Below are 14044 nucleotides of genomic sequence, written 5' to 3'. Positions count from 1 at the left end.
TACATCCCAAAGGCCTCAAGACCCGGAGGAAGATGAATCTCAGGACAAAGGGGATTCCGAGATAACAGAGGACCCCCTTTCTTCTGACAACCAATCAAATAATGGAAGGTGCCATAATATTCGGAAGTGGTACCGGGGTATTCAAAAGATTTATAAAATAATTAATTGCACTTTATACACTAGCACTTCTTTTTGCAATTTTTATTTATTTAAATTTTGCTATATGGGGAGTGGGTAAGACTATGAAGCTAGCAGTTAAGCACAAGAGCCCAGACTCCACCTCTCCAACAGACGGCTCCAGACTTACTTTGTTTGGACAATCCAGAGAGGAGGTGTGGTATTCTGAGTGATCATGTTGAACAAAGGTTCAGTATGATCAAAGAGGGGGTTGTGGGGAAATATGAACTAGGGCTATTGCTTCAGGTATACCATTTCTGTATTCATTATGCTTGCATTGTGATAAGAGTTAGAGTGATGCTTTAAATAGATGAAATTATTATGTCTTAAGTAAATGTTATAAGAAATGCCAGCATTATTTTCGAGCTTATATGGAAAATTTTAAATGGTATATGTATGTAACAAGTACAACCGCAAAGTGACAGGGTGGACGCCTAGACCGCAGGTGTCTGCAAAATATCGTACAAAACATAGATAGATGTTCAGATAAGAGATCTGGGAACAGAGCCAAAATGGCAGGATGTACTGACTGAGGTTAACATTTTAACAGTTTAAGTAAAAGGTGCACCTTGTCTAGTATCTGGGAAGAAGTTAAAGGTACGCTTTACTATTGGATAATTTGGGTTTGTGGTTTTTACCTTTATAAACTGTTGTGTACGTAATAAACTTTGCAATCTTCCTGTATCCTACTTGAGTGTTGGTTATGTTGATTGCCCGATCGCGATCGAGCCCGTGACACACCCAGACGCTGCGCAGCACAAAGAAAATATAAGAAATAAGAATATAAGGATTCCAGGAAAGGGGGAATTCCTTACAGCTTTGTAGTGTCAAACACTTGCCCGCTGAATCTACTGGGAGCTGATGTCTTATCCAGGTTGCAAGCAACTATATCCTACAAACCAGATGGCACCATTCAGCTCTCCACCCCCCAGGGAGAGGAAGACACCTTGGCTCTGTATTCATTACCACTGATGATGTCTCTACTGGAAATTTCAGGCCGCCCTTTGCCAGACCATGTAGAACAGGGCTTACAGGAGCTGCCACTCACTCTTTAGTCCACCGGCCCTGAGGATATTGGCCATCTGAAAGTTACTCCAGTGTTAGTCCAGCTTAAGCCTGGAGCACCATTGCCAAGGAAGCCTCAATATCCTCTGAAACAGGCCCAGATAGACGCCATCTCCAAACAAGTCAATATACTTCTAGAAAACGGGGCATTAATTCCCTGTGTGTCCCCTTGCAATACATCCCTTTTTCCAGTGAAGAAAAGAACTCCAAAGGGTGAGCCCACCAAATATCGCATGGTTCAAAATCTAAGAGCAGTCAATGAGGCAACTATTTTGGAAACCCACATTGTGCCAAACCCCCACACCCTGCTTGCAGGGGTACCTCCCACAGCCCAAGTGTTCACAGTTATTGACTTGTCAAATGCCTTCTTCAGTGTCCCACTGGACCCCTCCTGCATATACCTCTTCGCCTTTACCCATGCCGGCCGACAGTATACCTGGAGAGTTATGCCCCAAGGAGCCCAGAATTCGCCAAGCCAATTTACAAAAGCCATGGCAACCATCCTCAGCACCTGGCAACAGTCACACCCGGAAGTCATAGTGCTCCAATACGTGGACGACTTGCTCCTATGTGCCACCAACCACTCTGAAGGAAAAATCGCCTCTCTGAGCCTTCTCCACCACCTGACTGAACAGGGCTGCAAGGTTTCCAAGGACAAGTTACAGTGGTGCCAAACTTCTGTCATCTTCTTGGGACATTGCATTTCCCAAGCCACTCGTCACCTCACGCCGGATAGAGTACGGGCTATCCAGAATGTCCCAATACCTCAGGGACCAAAAGCCCTGCATGCTTTCCTAGAATTAATTTCCTATTGTCGTTCCTGGATTCCAGAAGCCTCCATTTTGATGCAATCCCTTTATGATGCCTAAAATCTGAACCCTTCTTCCTGACAGAAGAAGCTGTATTTGACTTCCATCGCCTAAAAAAGGCCATTTCCACTGCACTTGCACTAAATCTACCAGATTATAATGAGCTCTTCAAACTCTTTGTGGCTGAGAGACAGGGTCATGCAACAGGAGTTCTGGCACAACGCCATGGGGGTCGCCTCCGGCCTCTGGGTTATTACTCCTGCAGGCTAGACCCGGTTGCACGGGGTGGTCCCTCCTGTCTGAGGGCTGTCTTTGCTGCTCATCTTCTCCTGGACTTGGTCTTAGGACATCCACTCACACTTCTGGCCCCCCATGACATTACCGCAATACTGAACCAAACCCAACCAAAACATCTATCTGCCGCCAGGCATCTGCGACTGCAAGGCTCCCTCCTTTTACCTGATCATGTCACCCTGGTCAGATGCACCCAGATAAAACCTTCCTCTTCGGGGGGGCTAGAAGAAACAGAAGAAGATACCGAAGACATGGAACCAGAGGATGTGGCACATGACTGTTTGGAACTTATGCAGGCAGAATCTACACACCTACCAACAGTCCATGATACGCCCCTATCAAATCCTGACCTAATACTTTTTGTGGATGGATCCCGCTTTGCAGATAATGCTGGCACCTACCACACTGGATATGCTGTGACTACCAACACAATGGTACTGCAAGCTAGACCTCTTCCACCTTTTATGTCTGCACAAGAGGCTGAACTAAGGGCCCTCACCAAAGTCTGTGAATTAACAAAAGGAAAGACAGCTAACATTTACACAGACTCCAGATATGCACTGGGGGTTGCACTTGACTTTGGCCTAATCTGGAAAATGAGGGGCTTCTTCACGGCAGCTGGGACTTCTGTAAAGCATGAAAAGGCGATCAACCGCCTTATGGAAGCACTCTTACTACCAGCTCAAGTAGCCATACTGAAGGTGAAGGCCCATGGTAAATTGACCACTATGGAAGCAAAAGGAAATCATATGGCAGACATGGCTGCTAAGCAAGCTCCGGTCAGGGAGCAGGAAGAGGATGAAGAGATGTGCAGTGAGGTGGTGCCTGTGTTAATTCATCAGCCCAAAAACAACCAACTCCAGGAAACCCAGGATAACGCTTCAGAAGAAGAAAGGAAGGAATGGATACAGAAAGGAGCAGTTGAGGACAAAGAATTGTGGGAAGTGAGGAAGAAAGTTTTATTTCCAAGATCCTTATATCCGGCTATAGTGCAGTGGGCACATGGAGCGTCACACCTGTCCAAGATGCTAATGAGCTCTTTGATCAATAAATACTACATAGCTCCCGGAATTACGGCTTACACAAACAGATTCTGTAAGTCTTATATTGTGTGTGCCAAGTGCAACCCTGGAAGACCTGAGAAACCTCCAAGCAAACATCTGGCCAAGGCTCTATATCCATTTCAGAGGATCCAGATAGACCATATCCAGATGCCAAAAAGTGGACAATTTGAATATGCTCTAGTAGTGATAGATATGTTCTCAGGATGGACAGAGGTGTTCGCAGTAACCAACCAGACGGCAAGAACCACTGCCAAGCTGCTCACGGAGATAGTCTGCAGATATGGGGTGCCCGAGGTGGTTGAAAGTGATCAGGGACCGGCTTTTACTGCCAATGTCACAAAAGAGATCTGGGGGCTCTGGGGATCACACTTGCATTTCACACACCCTATCATCCCCAAAATAGTGGGAAGGTAGAGCGCCTGAATGGGGTCCTGAAGTCAAGAATGTTAAAATGGCCCAAGAGGTAGGCATGGGATTGCCGGACAGTTTGCCTATTGCTCTTTTCAGTGTTAGATACACACCAAGGGGAAGTCATAGGTTGTCTCCCTATAAAATTTTGTTTGGGTCCGCCCCTAGACTGAATACCTACTATCCTCAACAATTACAATTGCAGTCTGATTCATTGATAAAGTATGTGATATCTTTGGCACGTGTGTTGACTAATATCCATGAGCAAGTTTTCTCCTCCATTCCAGATCCTGAGATGGACATAGGAACACACACTTTACAACCTGGAGACTGGGTCTTGGTCAAGAAGTTTCTGCGAAAACATGCATTGGAACCCAGATATGACGGTCTTTTCCAGGTGCTCCTGGTGACGACCACCTCAGTGAAGCTAGAAGGAAAGAGTACCTGGATCCACGCCTCTCACTGCAAGAAAGCTGCACCCCCAGAAGACAACTAGAAACATAAGAATATACGCAGATATCCTTTTGTATGTGCTTTGGGGAATGGATAGAGAACAAAGAGTGTCAATCACAAGGGAAGGTGGAACACCCAAACAGAGTGGCCTGAGTACATTTTGATACAATTCTTCCAACACCCGTGTGGCCACTTTCACCTTTGACTTCTGCTACATAGTGCCTTGTCCGAAACAACCTTGGCAATGCACTATGTATCAGGATCACTCCAGTAGTATATACATATGTGTGACGAATGATTATTGGGGAGATGAGTGCGGATACTGGAACTCAGTAGGATAAAATATGGGGCCTGACTGGGGGTATAAACCACTAAGAGCTTTAAACCGCAAAGATAAGAATAGGAAGAACCTAATTGATAGATTGACTATACTTAAAACAGGCACATGTTCATATGAAAAACCAACAGAGAGAACTATGCCACTCACCCTCACCATAGAAAACCCCAGCCCAGAAAATGAGGGGCTTTACTGTTTGGGACACTGGTTGGCAGGGGCACATGGAGGAATGATGGAAAAATTCTGGATAAAGGATATGTATGGGTCAAAACAATGGGAATCTTCCAGAAATACCGCTCCCACCCACAACCCACTGATGTCAAAGATCAAAACGTTGGCAGAGATGGTGGCCATAGCAAACCCTACATACGAAGATACCATAGCAGTAGAAACCGGCCTCTCAGACACTAATCTGTGGTTAGAATGGATGAGATACAATGCAAACTCGCATAATAAGTCCAACTGCTACAGTGGGGATCGAAGGTTTGGGCACCCCAGCTAAACATTTATAATAATGTGCATAAAGAAGCCAAGGAAAGATAGAAAAATCTCCAAAAGGCATCAAATTACAGATTAGACATTCTTATAATATGTCAACAAAAGTTAGATTTTATTTCCATCATTTACACTTTCAAAGTAACAGAAAACAAAAAAATGGCGTCTGCAAAAGTTTGGGCCCCCTGCAGAGTTAATATCTTTTACTGCCCCCTTTGGCAAGTATCACAGCTTGTAAACGCTTTTTGTAGCCAGCCAAGAGTCTTTCAATTCTTGTTTGAGGTATCTTTGCCCATTCTTCCTTACAAAAGTCTTCCAGTTCTTTGAGATTTCTGGGCTGTCTGTCACGCACTGCTCTTTTAAGGTCTATCCATAGATTTTCAATTATGTTGAGGTCAGGAGATTGTGAAGGCCATGGCAAAACCTTCAGTTTACGCCTCTTGATGTAATCCCCCGTGGATATCGAGGTGTGTTTAGGATCATTATCCATTTGTAGAACCCATCCTCTCTTTAACTTCAGCTTTTTCACAGATGGCATCAAGTTACCATCCAAACTTTGCTGAAATTTTATTGAATCCACTTTTCTTCTACTCGTGAGAAGTTCCCTGTGCCACTGGCTGCAACACAACCCCAAAGCATGATTGATCCAACCCCATGCTTAACAGTTGGACAGAGGTTCTTTTCATTAAATTCTGTGCCCCTTCTTCTCCAAACGTACCTTTGCTCATTCTGGCCAAAAAGTTAAATTTTAACCTCATCGGTCCATAGAACTTGTTTCCAAAATGCATCAGGCTTGTCTATACGTTCATTTGCAAAGTTCAAACGATGATTTTTGTGGTGAGGACGTAGAAGAGGTTTTCTTCTGATGACTCTTCCATGAAGACCATATTTGTACAAGTATCTCTTTATAGTGGAATAGTGTACCACAACTCCAGTGTCTGCCAGATCTTTGTGGAGGGATCGTGCAGTCAAACGTGGGTTTTGAATTGTTTTTCTCACAATCCTGCGAGCTGTTCTGTCTGATATTTTTCTTGGTCTTCCAGATCTTGCTTTAACTTCCACTGTTCCTGATGACTGCCATTTCTTAATTACATTCCAAACAGAGGATATTGACATCTGAAAATGCTTTGCTATCTTCTTATAGCCTGCTCCAGCTTTGTGAGCGTCAACTATTTTCAGTTTCAGTTTTCTAGACAACTGCTTAGAAGAACCCATGGTGCTGATTGTTGGGGCAAGGTCAGATGAGTCTGGGCATTTAAAACCTTTGAGATTGACATCACCTGGTCTTCCCAGACGATGATTGAGAACAATCCATGACACTGGCAGGTCTCAGCTTGGCAAAGGGGGCAGTGCATGCTATAAATTCTGCAGGGTGCCCAAAGTTTTGCAGACGCCATTTTTTTGTTTTCTGTTATTTTGAAAGTGTAAATGATGAAAATAAAATCTAACTTTTGTTGACATATTATAAGGATGTCTAATCTGTAATTTGATGCCTTTTGGAGATTTTTCCATCTTTCCTTGGCTTCTTTATGCACATTAATACAAACTTTTAGCTGGGGTGCTCAAACTTTCGATCCCCACTGTATGTGTGTGGACATGCCAGACCACATCTGGGGACGGTGCCACTAACCCTACCAGATTCCATAGAGGAGTGTGTCTTAAGCCTGTATACTAACATCTCTACGAACCAGTCTTTATATGAGGACTGGAAGAAGCGTTATCCCCTAATCCAAGGAGACGAAAAGGCCCCAAATGGTTTAACTATATATCCCGGTAATTATACCTGCTATGCCAACTACGAGGGAGAAGGAAGATTCCTGGGGAATTTCGCAAAGGGATTCTGTGCTGCTTATAGTACAGCCTGGTCGGATCTAACCCAGAACCAGGTCATATCATTGGGGGATATATTCTGGATCTGTAGTGATCAGAAGATTAGGACCCGACTGACAGGGAAATGGAGAGAGGAATGTACCCTTGCCAATGCCATAATGCCACTGCATATCCTCTCAGTCCATTACTTAAGGGGACGCTCAACCCCCCCCCCCCCCCGTGCAACCAAGCACAAACGAAGAGCCCCACAAGGGAGTTTTGACCCCCATGTCTATATAGATGCAATAAGAGTCCCAAGGGGGGTACCCAATGAATTCAAGGCCAGAGACCAGGTGGCCTCAGGATTTGAATCCCTATTCCTCTTCATCACTGAGAACAAGAATGTAGATTGGATAAACTACATTTACTATAACCAACAACGGTTTGTAAACTACACACGAGATGCCCTAAAGGGGATAGCAGAGCAGTTGGAGGCTACTTCTAACATGGTTTTTCAAAATTGTATGACACTCGATATGTTATTAGCTGAAAAAGGGGGGGGGTCTGAAAAATGATACCAAAGACCATGACCTGCTGTACGTATATCCCAGATAACACAGGCCCAAATGGGAAGGTGACACTGGCCATCAAGAGGTTGGAGGACCTATCAAATGAACTTAAGGAAAACTCAGGTATTACACATCCCTGGGATCAGTGGTTTGGATGGCTGAGTGGCTGGCAGAAGGCCCTCGCCCAAGCAGGGGTGGTTATCCTGGGTATTATCGTTCTAATGGCGGTAGTCGCCTGCTGTGTGATCCCTTGCATTAAGAGGCTAATAGGAAAAGCTGTGAATGAGATCTCCCCTACATTCCTGAACTATAACAATGTTGAACTCCCCCGTGAAGAAAGGGAATCCTATACTCCCTTACAGACTGTGGCCCCTGTTCATCATATTTCAGACTTATAAAAAAAAAAAAAGGTAATGCTACAATTTCCCCTCCTTAACAGACAACTATAAGCAGGGAAAGACAGTGCCTGACTGTGGCCTTCTCAGGACGTATCGAGACTCTAGGGATGGATAAGCCACTCGGGGGCTCTATATGCGTCTTAAAAGAGTTCCAAGGGGAGGGCACCAGGCAGTTAGGACATCAGAAGACATAGGGACAATCAGGAATAAAATAGCCATTTTAAGGGGGGATTGTAGTGGATTGTGATAGACAGTCCACGTTCTATTAGATGATCAGTAAAATGACAATTTTATAGTCTTGCTACTTTCTGCTTCTTGCTCTTTAAATTCCTTACTCTCTTAAGTAAACAATCAGATATAGGTTGACAGAACAATGATGATAATTAAGATGGCGCCTTCATCCGGAGTCTCACCCTTGGTGACTCATTAGGAGAAAAGTATATTTTAATGTAAACAACCCCCCATAAAAGGGAATAAGTCTTTTTGGGGACAATGATTGGAAGATAACACGGATGGAAGAACACGCAGAAACCCAGTGGACTTTTCACCCAATCAATGTATATGCTTTGCCTGCATCATAAGCCCTATAAATGATACTGTTAGTTCCACAATAAAACAGAATTTTAGGAAGTTGGCAAACTGCGAAGTGTCAGTGTCTTGCTTCCACGTGCACGTAATTCTATATTAATTTGGCTTACTGGTAGATCACGGTAAATGGTCTGTAGGTGATCTAGTCCAAAACATAATCCCTAATTGGGTTACATAAGTGTAAACACAAACACAGAAAAAAAACATTGTTACAACACCAAAACAGATAGTGAAAGAAAAACTTTTCAAAGAAAACCGCGTATTGTTGAAAAATGTGCCACTAAGTCATTCAGTTATAATTAGAGATGAGCGAATCGAAGTATCCGAAGTGGAATTCGAGTCGAATATCGGAAAAATTTCGATTCGTGCCGAATCCGAAAAACAGCCTAATTCGGACGCGCGAATCGAAATTTTTCCGAAAATGGCGGCTGACATGTGCGGCGACGGAGCGGGGATGTCGGGGAAGGCGCGCAGACAAGGCGCGCTGCCCCAGAATGCATTCCTCAACGACATGTGATCGCATCAGCCAATCAGCAGCCAGCCAGCCAGCACTGTGTAATGGTCGAGGTATATATAGCGGCCATTTTGGAAATCTTCATTTGCCTGCAGTCATTGAACAGAGGCAGACCGCTCTGTACTAGGGACAGGGACAGAGTTAGGGCCACAGAAACGAGAATTGGGGACAGAGAGAAGTTACTTAGGGACAGAGAACCATTACTCAGGGACACAGACTTGTTAATGAGGGCCACAGAATCGTTATTTAGGGACAAAGAAACGCTAGTTAGGGCCACAGAATTCATACTCAGGGACAGACAGAATTTTCACTCAGTGCCAGAGAATTGTTACTTAGGGCCACAGAAACGTTATTAGGGCCACAGAATTTTTACTCAGGGACAGACAGAATTGTTACTGAGTGCCAGAGAATTGTTACTCAGGGCCACAGAATTCATACTCAGGGACAGACAGAATTGTTACTCAGGGACAGACAGAATTGTTACTGAGTGCCAGAGAATTGTTACTCAGGGACAGACAGAATTGTTACTGAGTGCCAGAGAATTCTTACTCAGGGCCACAGAATTCATACTCAGGGACAGACAGAATTGTTACTCAGGGACAGACAGAATTGTTACTGAGTGCCAGAGAATTATTACTCAGGGACAGACAGAATTGTTACTGAGTGCCAGAGAATTGTTACTCAGGGACAGACAGAATTGTTACTGAGTGCCAGAGAATTGTTACTCAGGGACAGACAGAATTGTTACTGAGTGCCAGAGAATTGTTACTCGCACAGACACAAAATTGTTACTCGCACAGACACAGAATTGTTGCACAGACACAGAATTGTTACTCGCACAGACACAGAATTCTTACTCAGGGCCACAGAATTCATACTCAGGGACAGACAGAATTGTTACTCAGGGACAGACAGAATTGTTACTGAGTGCCAGAGAATTGTTACTCAGGGACAGACAGAATTGTTACTGAGTGCCAGAGAATTGTTACTCAGGGACAGACAGAATTGTTACTGAGTGCCAGAGAATTGTTACTCGCACAGACACAAAATTGTTACTTGCACAGACACAGAATTGTTACTCGCACAGACACATAATTGTTACTCAGGGCCACAGAGTTCATACTCAGGGACAGACAGAATTGTTACTGAGTGCCAGAGAATTGTTACTCAGGGACAGACAGAATTGTTACTGAGTGCCAGAGAATTGTTAATCAGGGACAGACAGAATTGTTACTGAGTGCCAGAGAATTGTTACTCGCACAGACACAAAATTGTTACTTGCACAGACACAGAATTGTTACTCGCACAGACACAAAATTGTTACTTGCACAGACACAGAATTGTTACTCGCACAGACACAGAATTGTTACTCAGGGACACAGAATTCATACTCAGGGACAGACAGAATTGTTACTGAGTGCCAGAGAATTGTTACTCAGGGACAGACAGAATTGTTACTGAGTGCCAGAGAATTGTTACTCAGGGACAGACAGAATTGTTACTGAGTGCCAGAGAATTGTTACTCGCACAGACACAAAATTGTTACTTGCACAGACACAGAATTGTTACTCGCACAGACACAGAATTGTTACTAAGGGCCACAGAATTCATACTCAGGGACAGACAGAATTGTTACTGAGTGCCAGAGAATTGTTACTCAGGGACAGACAGAATTGTTACTGAGTGCCAGAGAATTGTTACTCAGGGACAGACAGAATTGTTACTGAGTGCCAGAGAATTGTTACTCGCACAGACACAAAATTGTTACTTGCACAGACACAGAATTGTTACTCGCACAGACACAGAATTGTTACTCAGGGCCACAGAATTCATACTCAGGGACAGACAGAATTGTTACTGAGTGCCAGAGAATTGTTACTCAGGGACAGACAGAATTGTTACTGAGTGCCAGAGAATTGTTACTCAGGGACAGACAGAATTGTTACTGAGTGCCAGAGAATTGTTACTCAGGGACAGACAGAATTGTTACTGAGTGCCAGAGAATTGTTACTCGCACAGACACAAAATTGTTACTTGCACAGACACAGAATTGTTACTCGCACAGACACAGAATTGTTACTCAGGGCCACAGAATTCATACTCAGGGACAGACAGAATTGTTACTGAGTGCCAGAGAATTGATACTCAGGGACAGACAGAATTGTTACTGAGTGCCAGAGAATTGTTACTCAGGGACAGACAGAATTGTTACTGAGTGCCAGAGAATTGTTACTCGCACAGACACAAAATTGTTACTTGCACAGACACAGAATTGTTACTCGCACAGACACAGAATTGTTACTCAGGGCCACAGAATTCATACTCAGGGACAGACAGAATTGTTACTGAGTGCCAGAGAATTGTTACTCAGGGACAGACAGAATTGTTACTGAGTGCCAGAGAATTGTTACTCGCACAGACACAAAATTGTTACTTGCACAGACACAGAATTGTTACTCGCACAGACACAGAATTGTTACTCAGGGCCACAGAATTCATACTCAGGGACAGACAGAATTGTTACTGAGTGCCAGAGAATTGTTACTCAGGGACAGACAGAATTGTTACTGAGTGCCAGAGAATTGTTACTCAGGGACAGACAGAATTGTTACTGAGTGCCAGAGAATTGTTACTCAGGGACAGACAGAATTGTTACTGAGTGCCAGAAAATTGTTACTCAGGGACAGACAGAATTGTTACTGAGTGCCAGAGAATTGTTACTCGCACAGACACAAAATTGTTACTTGCACAGACACAGAATTGTTACTCGCACAGACACAGAATTGTTACTCAGGGCCACAGAATTCATACTCAGGGACAGACAGAATTGTTACTGAGTGCCAGAGAATTGTTGCTCAGGGACAGACAGAATTGTTACTGAGTGCCAGAGAATTGTTACTCAGGGACAGACAGAATTGTTACTGAGTGCCAGAGAATTGTTACTCGCACAGACACAAAATTGTTACTTGCACAGACACAGAATTGTTACTCGCACAGACACAGAATTGTTACTCAGGGCCACAGAATTCATACTCAGGGACAGACAGAATTGTTACTGAGTGCCAGAGAATTGTTACTCAGGGACAGACAGAATTGTTACTGAGTGCCAGAGAATTGTTACTCGCACAGACACAAAATTGTTACTTGCACAGACACAGAATTGTTACTCGCACAGACACAGAATTGTTACTCAGGGCCACATAATTCATACTCAGGGACAGACAGAATTGTTACTGAGTGCCAGAGAATTGTTACTCAGGGACAGACAGAATTGTTACTGAGTGCCAGAGAATTGTTACTCAGGGACAGACAGAATTGTTACTGAGTGTCAGAGAATTGTTACTCGCACAGACACAAAATTGTTACTTGCACAGACACAGAATTGTTACTCGCACAGACACAGAATTGTTACTCAGGGCCACAGAATTCATACTCAGGGACAGACAGAATTGTTACTGAGTGCCAGAGAATTGTTACTCAGGGACAGACAGAATTGTTACTGAGTGCCAGAGAATTGTTACTCAGGGACAGACAGAATTGTTACTGAGTGCCAGAGAATTGTTACTCAGGGACAGACAGAATTGTTACTGAGTGCCAGAGAATTGTTACTCGCACAGACACAAAATTGTTACTTGCACAGACACAGAATTGTTACTCGCACAGACACAGAATTGTTACTCAGGGCCACAGAATTCATACTCAGGGACAGACAGAATTGTTACTGAGTGCCAGAGAATTGTTACTCAGGGACAGACAGAATTGTTACTGAGTGCCAGAGAATTGTTACTCAGGGACAGACAGAATTGTTACTGAGTGCCAGAGAATTGTTACTCGCACAGACACAAAATTGTTACTTGCACAGACACAGAATTGTTACTCGCACAGACACAGAATTGTTACTCGCACAGACACAGAATTGTTACTCAGGGCCACAGAATTCATACTCAGGGACAGACAGAATTGTTACTGAGTGCCAGAGAATTGTTACTCAGGGACAGACAGAATTGTTACTGAGTGCCAGAGAATTGTTACTCAGGGACACCTAATCGTTGAATTAAATAGTATGTCAGACAACATGCAGAGGAGTGGCAGAGGAGGCAATGTTTTAGGAGCGAGCAGACGTGGCAGCAGAGGAAGAGGTCGAGGCAGCAGTATTCGCAGCCAGAGGCCAGTGCTCCCGGTGTCATCCAGCGGTCGTGTCTCCACCGACAACCCTGCCGTCATTGATTGGTTGGCTCGGTCGTCTTCCTCTTCCCAGGTCACCTCTGACACCTACAGCCAACGGTCGGTGGGTACGTCAGACACAACCGTTAGTTGGCATGGCCCGGGAGCAAGCCCACTGAAATCACGTGTCCTCTACCTGCCCCTGTCCTTTGCTGTTCCCTCACCAAGCGAAGTATCGCATGCTGTGGGCTCAGCCCCACTGTACAGTGAGGAAGAGCTAACAGAGGGCGGTCAGGAACGGGGGGAGACATCGGCCTTTTCAGCAGCCAAGCGAACAAGTACTGGCGAGGAGAGTGGCTCGGTAGCCGGTCTAGAGACAGGTCTGTCTCCTGACCCAGACGCAGCCGAGGGGGCTAGTAGTGAGGCGGAGACCGTACTTGATGATGAGGAGGTTGATCGCACTTGGCTGCCTCGTCGTCATCAGGCAATTTCTTCCGCATCATCAGGAGAAGAGGGTGCCAGCTTGGCAGCGAGCGAAACAGTCGGTGGGTTGCCCAGGAGGCAGCAGGGTCGCATCAGTGTCAGTGGAGCCAAACGTCCAAGGAGTAGAGCACCAGCTCCACTGCAGCCTACCACCACGGCCAGTAGTGGTGCCGGTGCGCACGGAGGAAGTAGCAGTCAGCCAGTGAAGAGTAGCGGGGGCAAAGTTTCCTACTCGGTGGTGTGGCAATTTTTCGTCAAGCCGCCCGAGGAAGTAAACGTAGCCGTATGTCGACTATGTGGCCAGAAATGCAAGCGTGGCCAGGGGGCCCATGTTGGGACTACAGCGTTGCGTCAGCATATGCAGCGTCACCATTCGGTGGCCTGGGAAAACCGTGATAAAGATACGGCGGTTCTGCC

At 44.9% G+C, this 14044-nt stretch overlaps 1 protein-coding gene across 1 annotated transcript; it reads left to right on the top strand.

The window, feature by feature from the left end:
• Nucleotides 1–2596: 2596 nt before the first annotated feature.
• LOC149449479 (uncharacterized) lies at nt 2597–4313 on the top strand. The gene is made up of 2 exons (XM_089693191.1): nt 2597–3163; nt 4215–4313. The coding sequence occupies exons 1-2, from the start codon at nt 2597–2599 to the stop codon at nt 4311–4313; spliced, it is 666 nt and encodes a 221-aa protein (XP_089549317.1).
• Nucleotides 4314–14044: the final 9731 nt, after the last annotated feature.

The sequence above is a fragment of the Staurois parvus genome, unplaced genomic scaffold (assembly GCF_062004578.1).
Source record: "Staurois parvus isolate SC_StPar_1 unplaced genomic scaffold, SC_StPar_1.0 ptg000617l, whole genome shotgun sequence".
In the NCBI taxonomy this organism is placed as follows: domain Eukaryota; kingdom Metazoa; phylum Chordata; class Amphibia; order Anura; family Ranidae; genus Staurois; species Staurois parvus.
Note: the sequence above shows the minus strand (reverse complement) of the source record. Positions and strands in the feature narration are given on the sequence as shown.

Excerpts from the sequence above, each read along its gene's own strand:
- LOC149449479 (XM_089693191.1), top strand. The coding sequence starts at position 2,597 with ATGGAACCAGAGGATGTGGCACATGACTGTTTGGAACTTATGCAGGCA. Across the intron at positions 3,164-4,214 it reads ATGAAGAGATGTGCAGTGAG|GTGCTCCTGGTGACGACCAC; the intron begins GTGGTGCCTGTG and ends GGTCTTTTCCAG.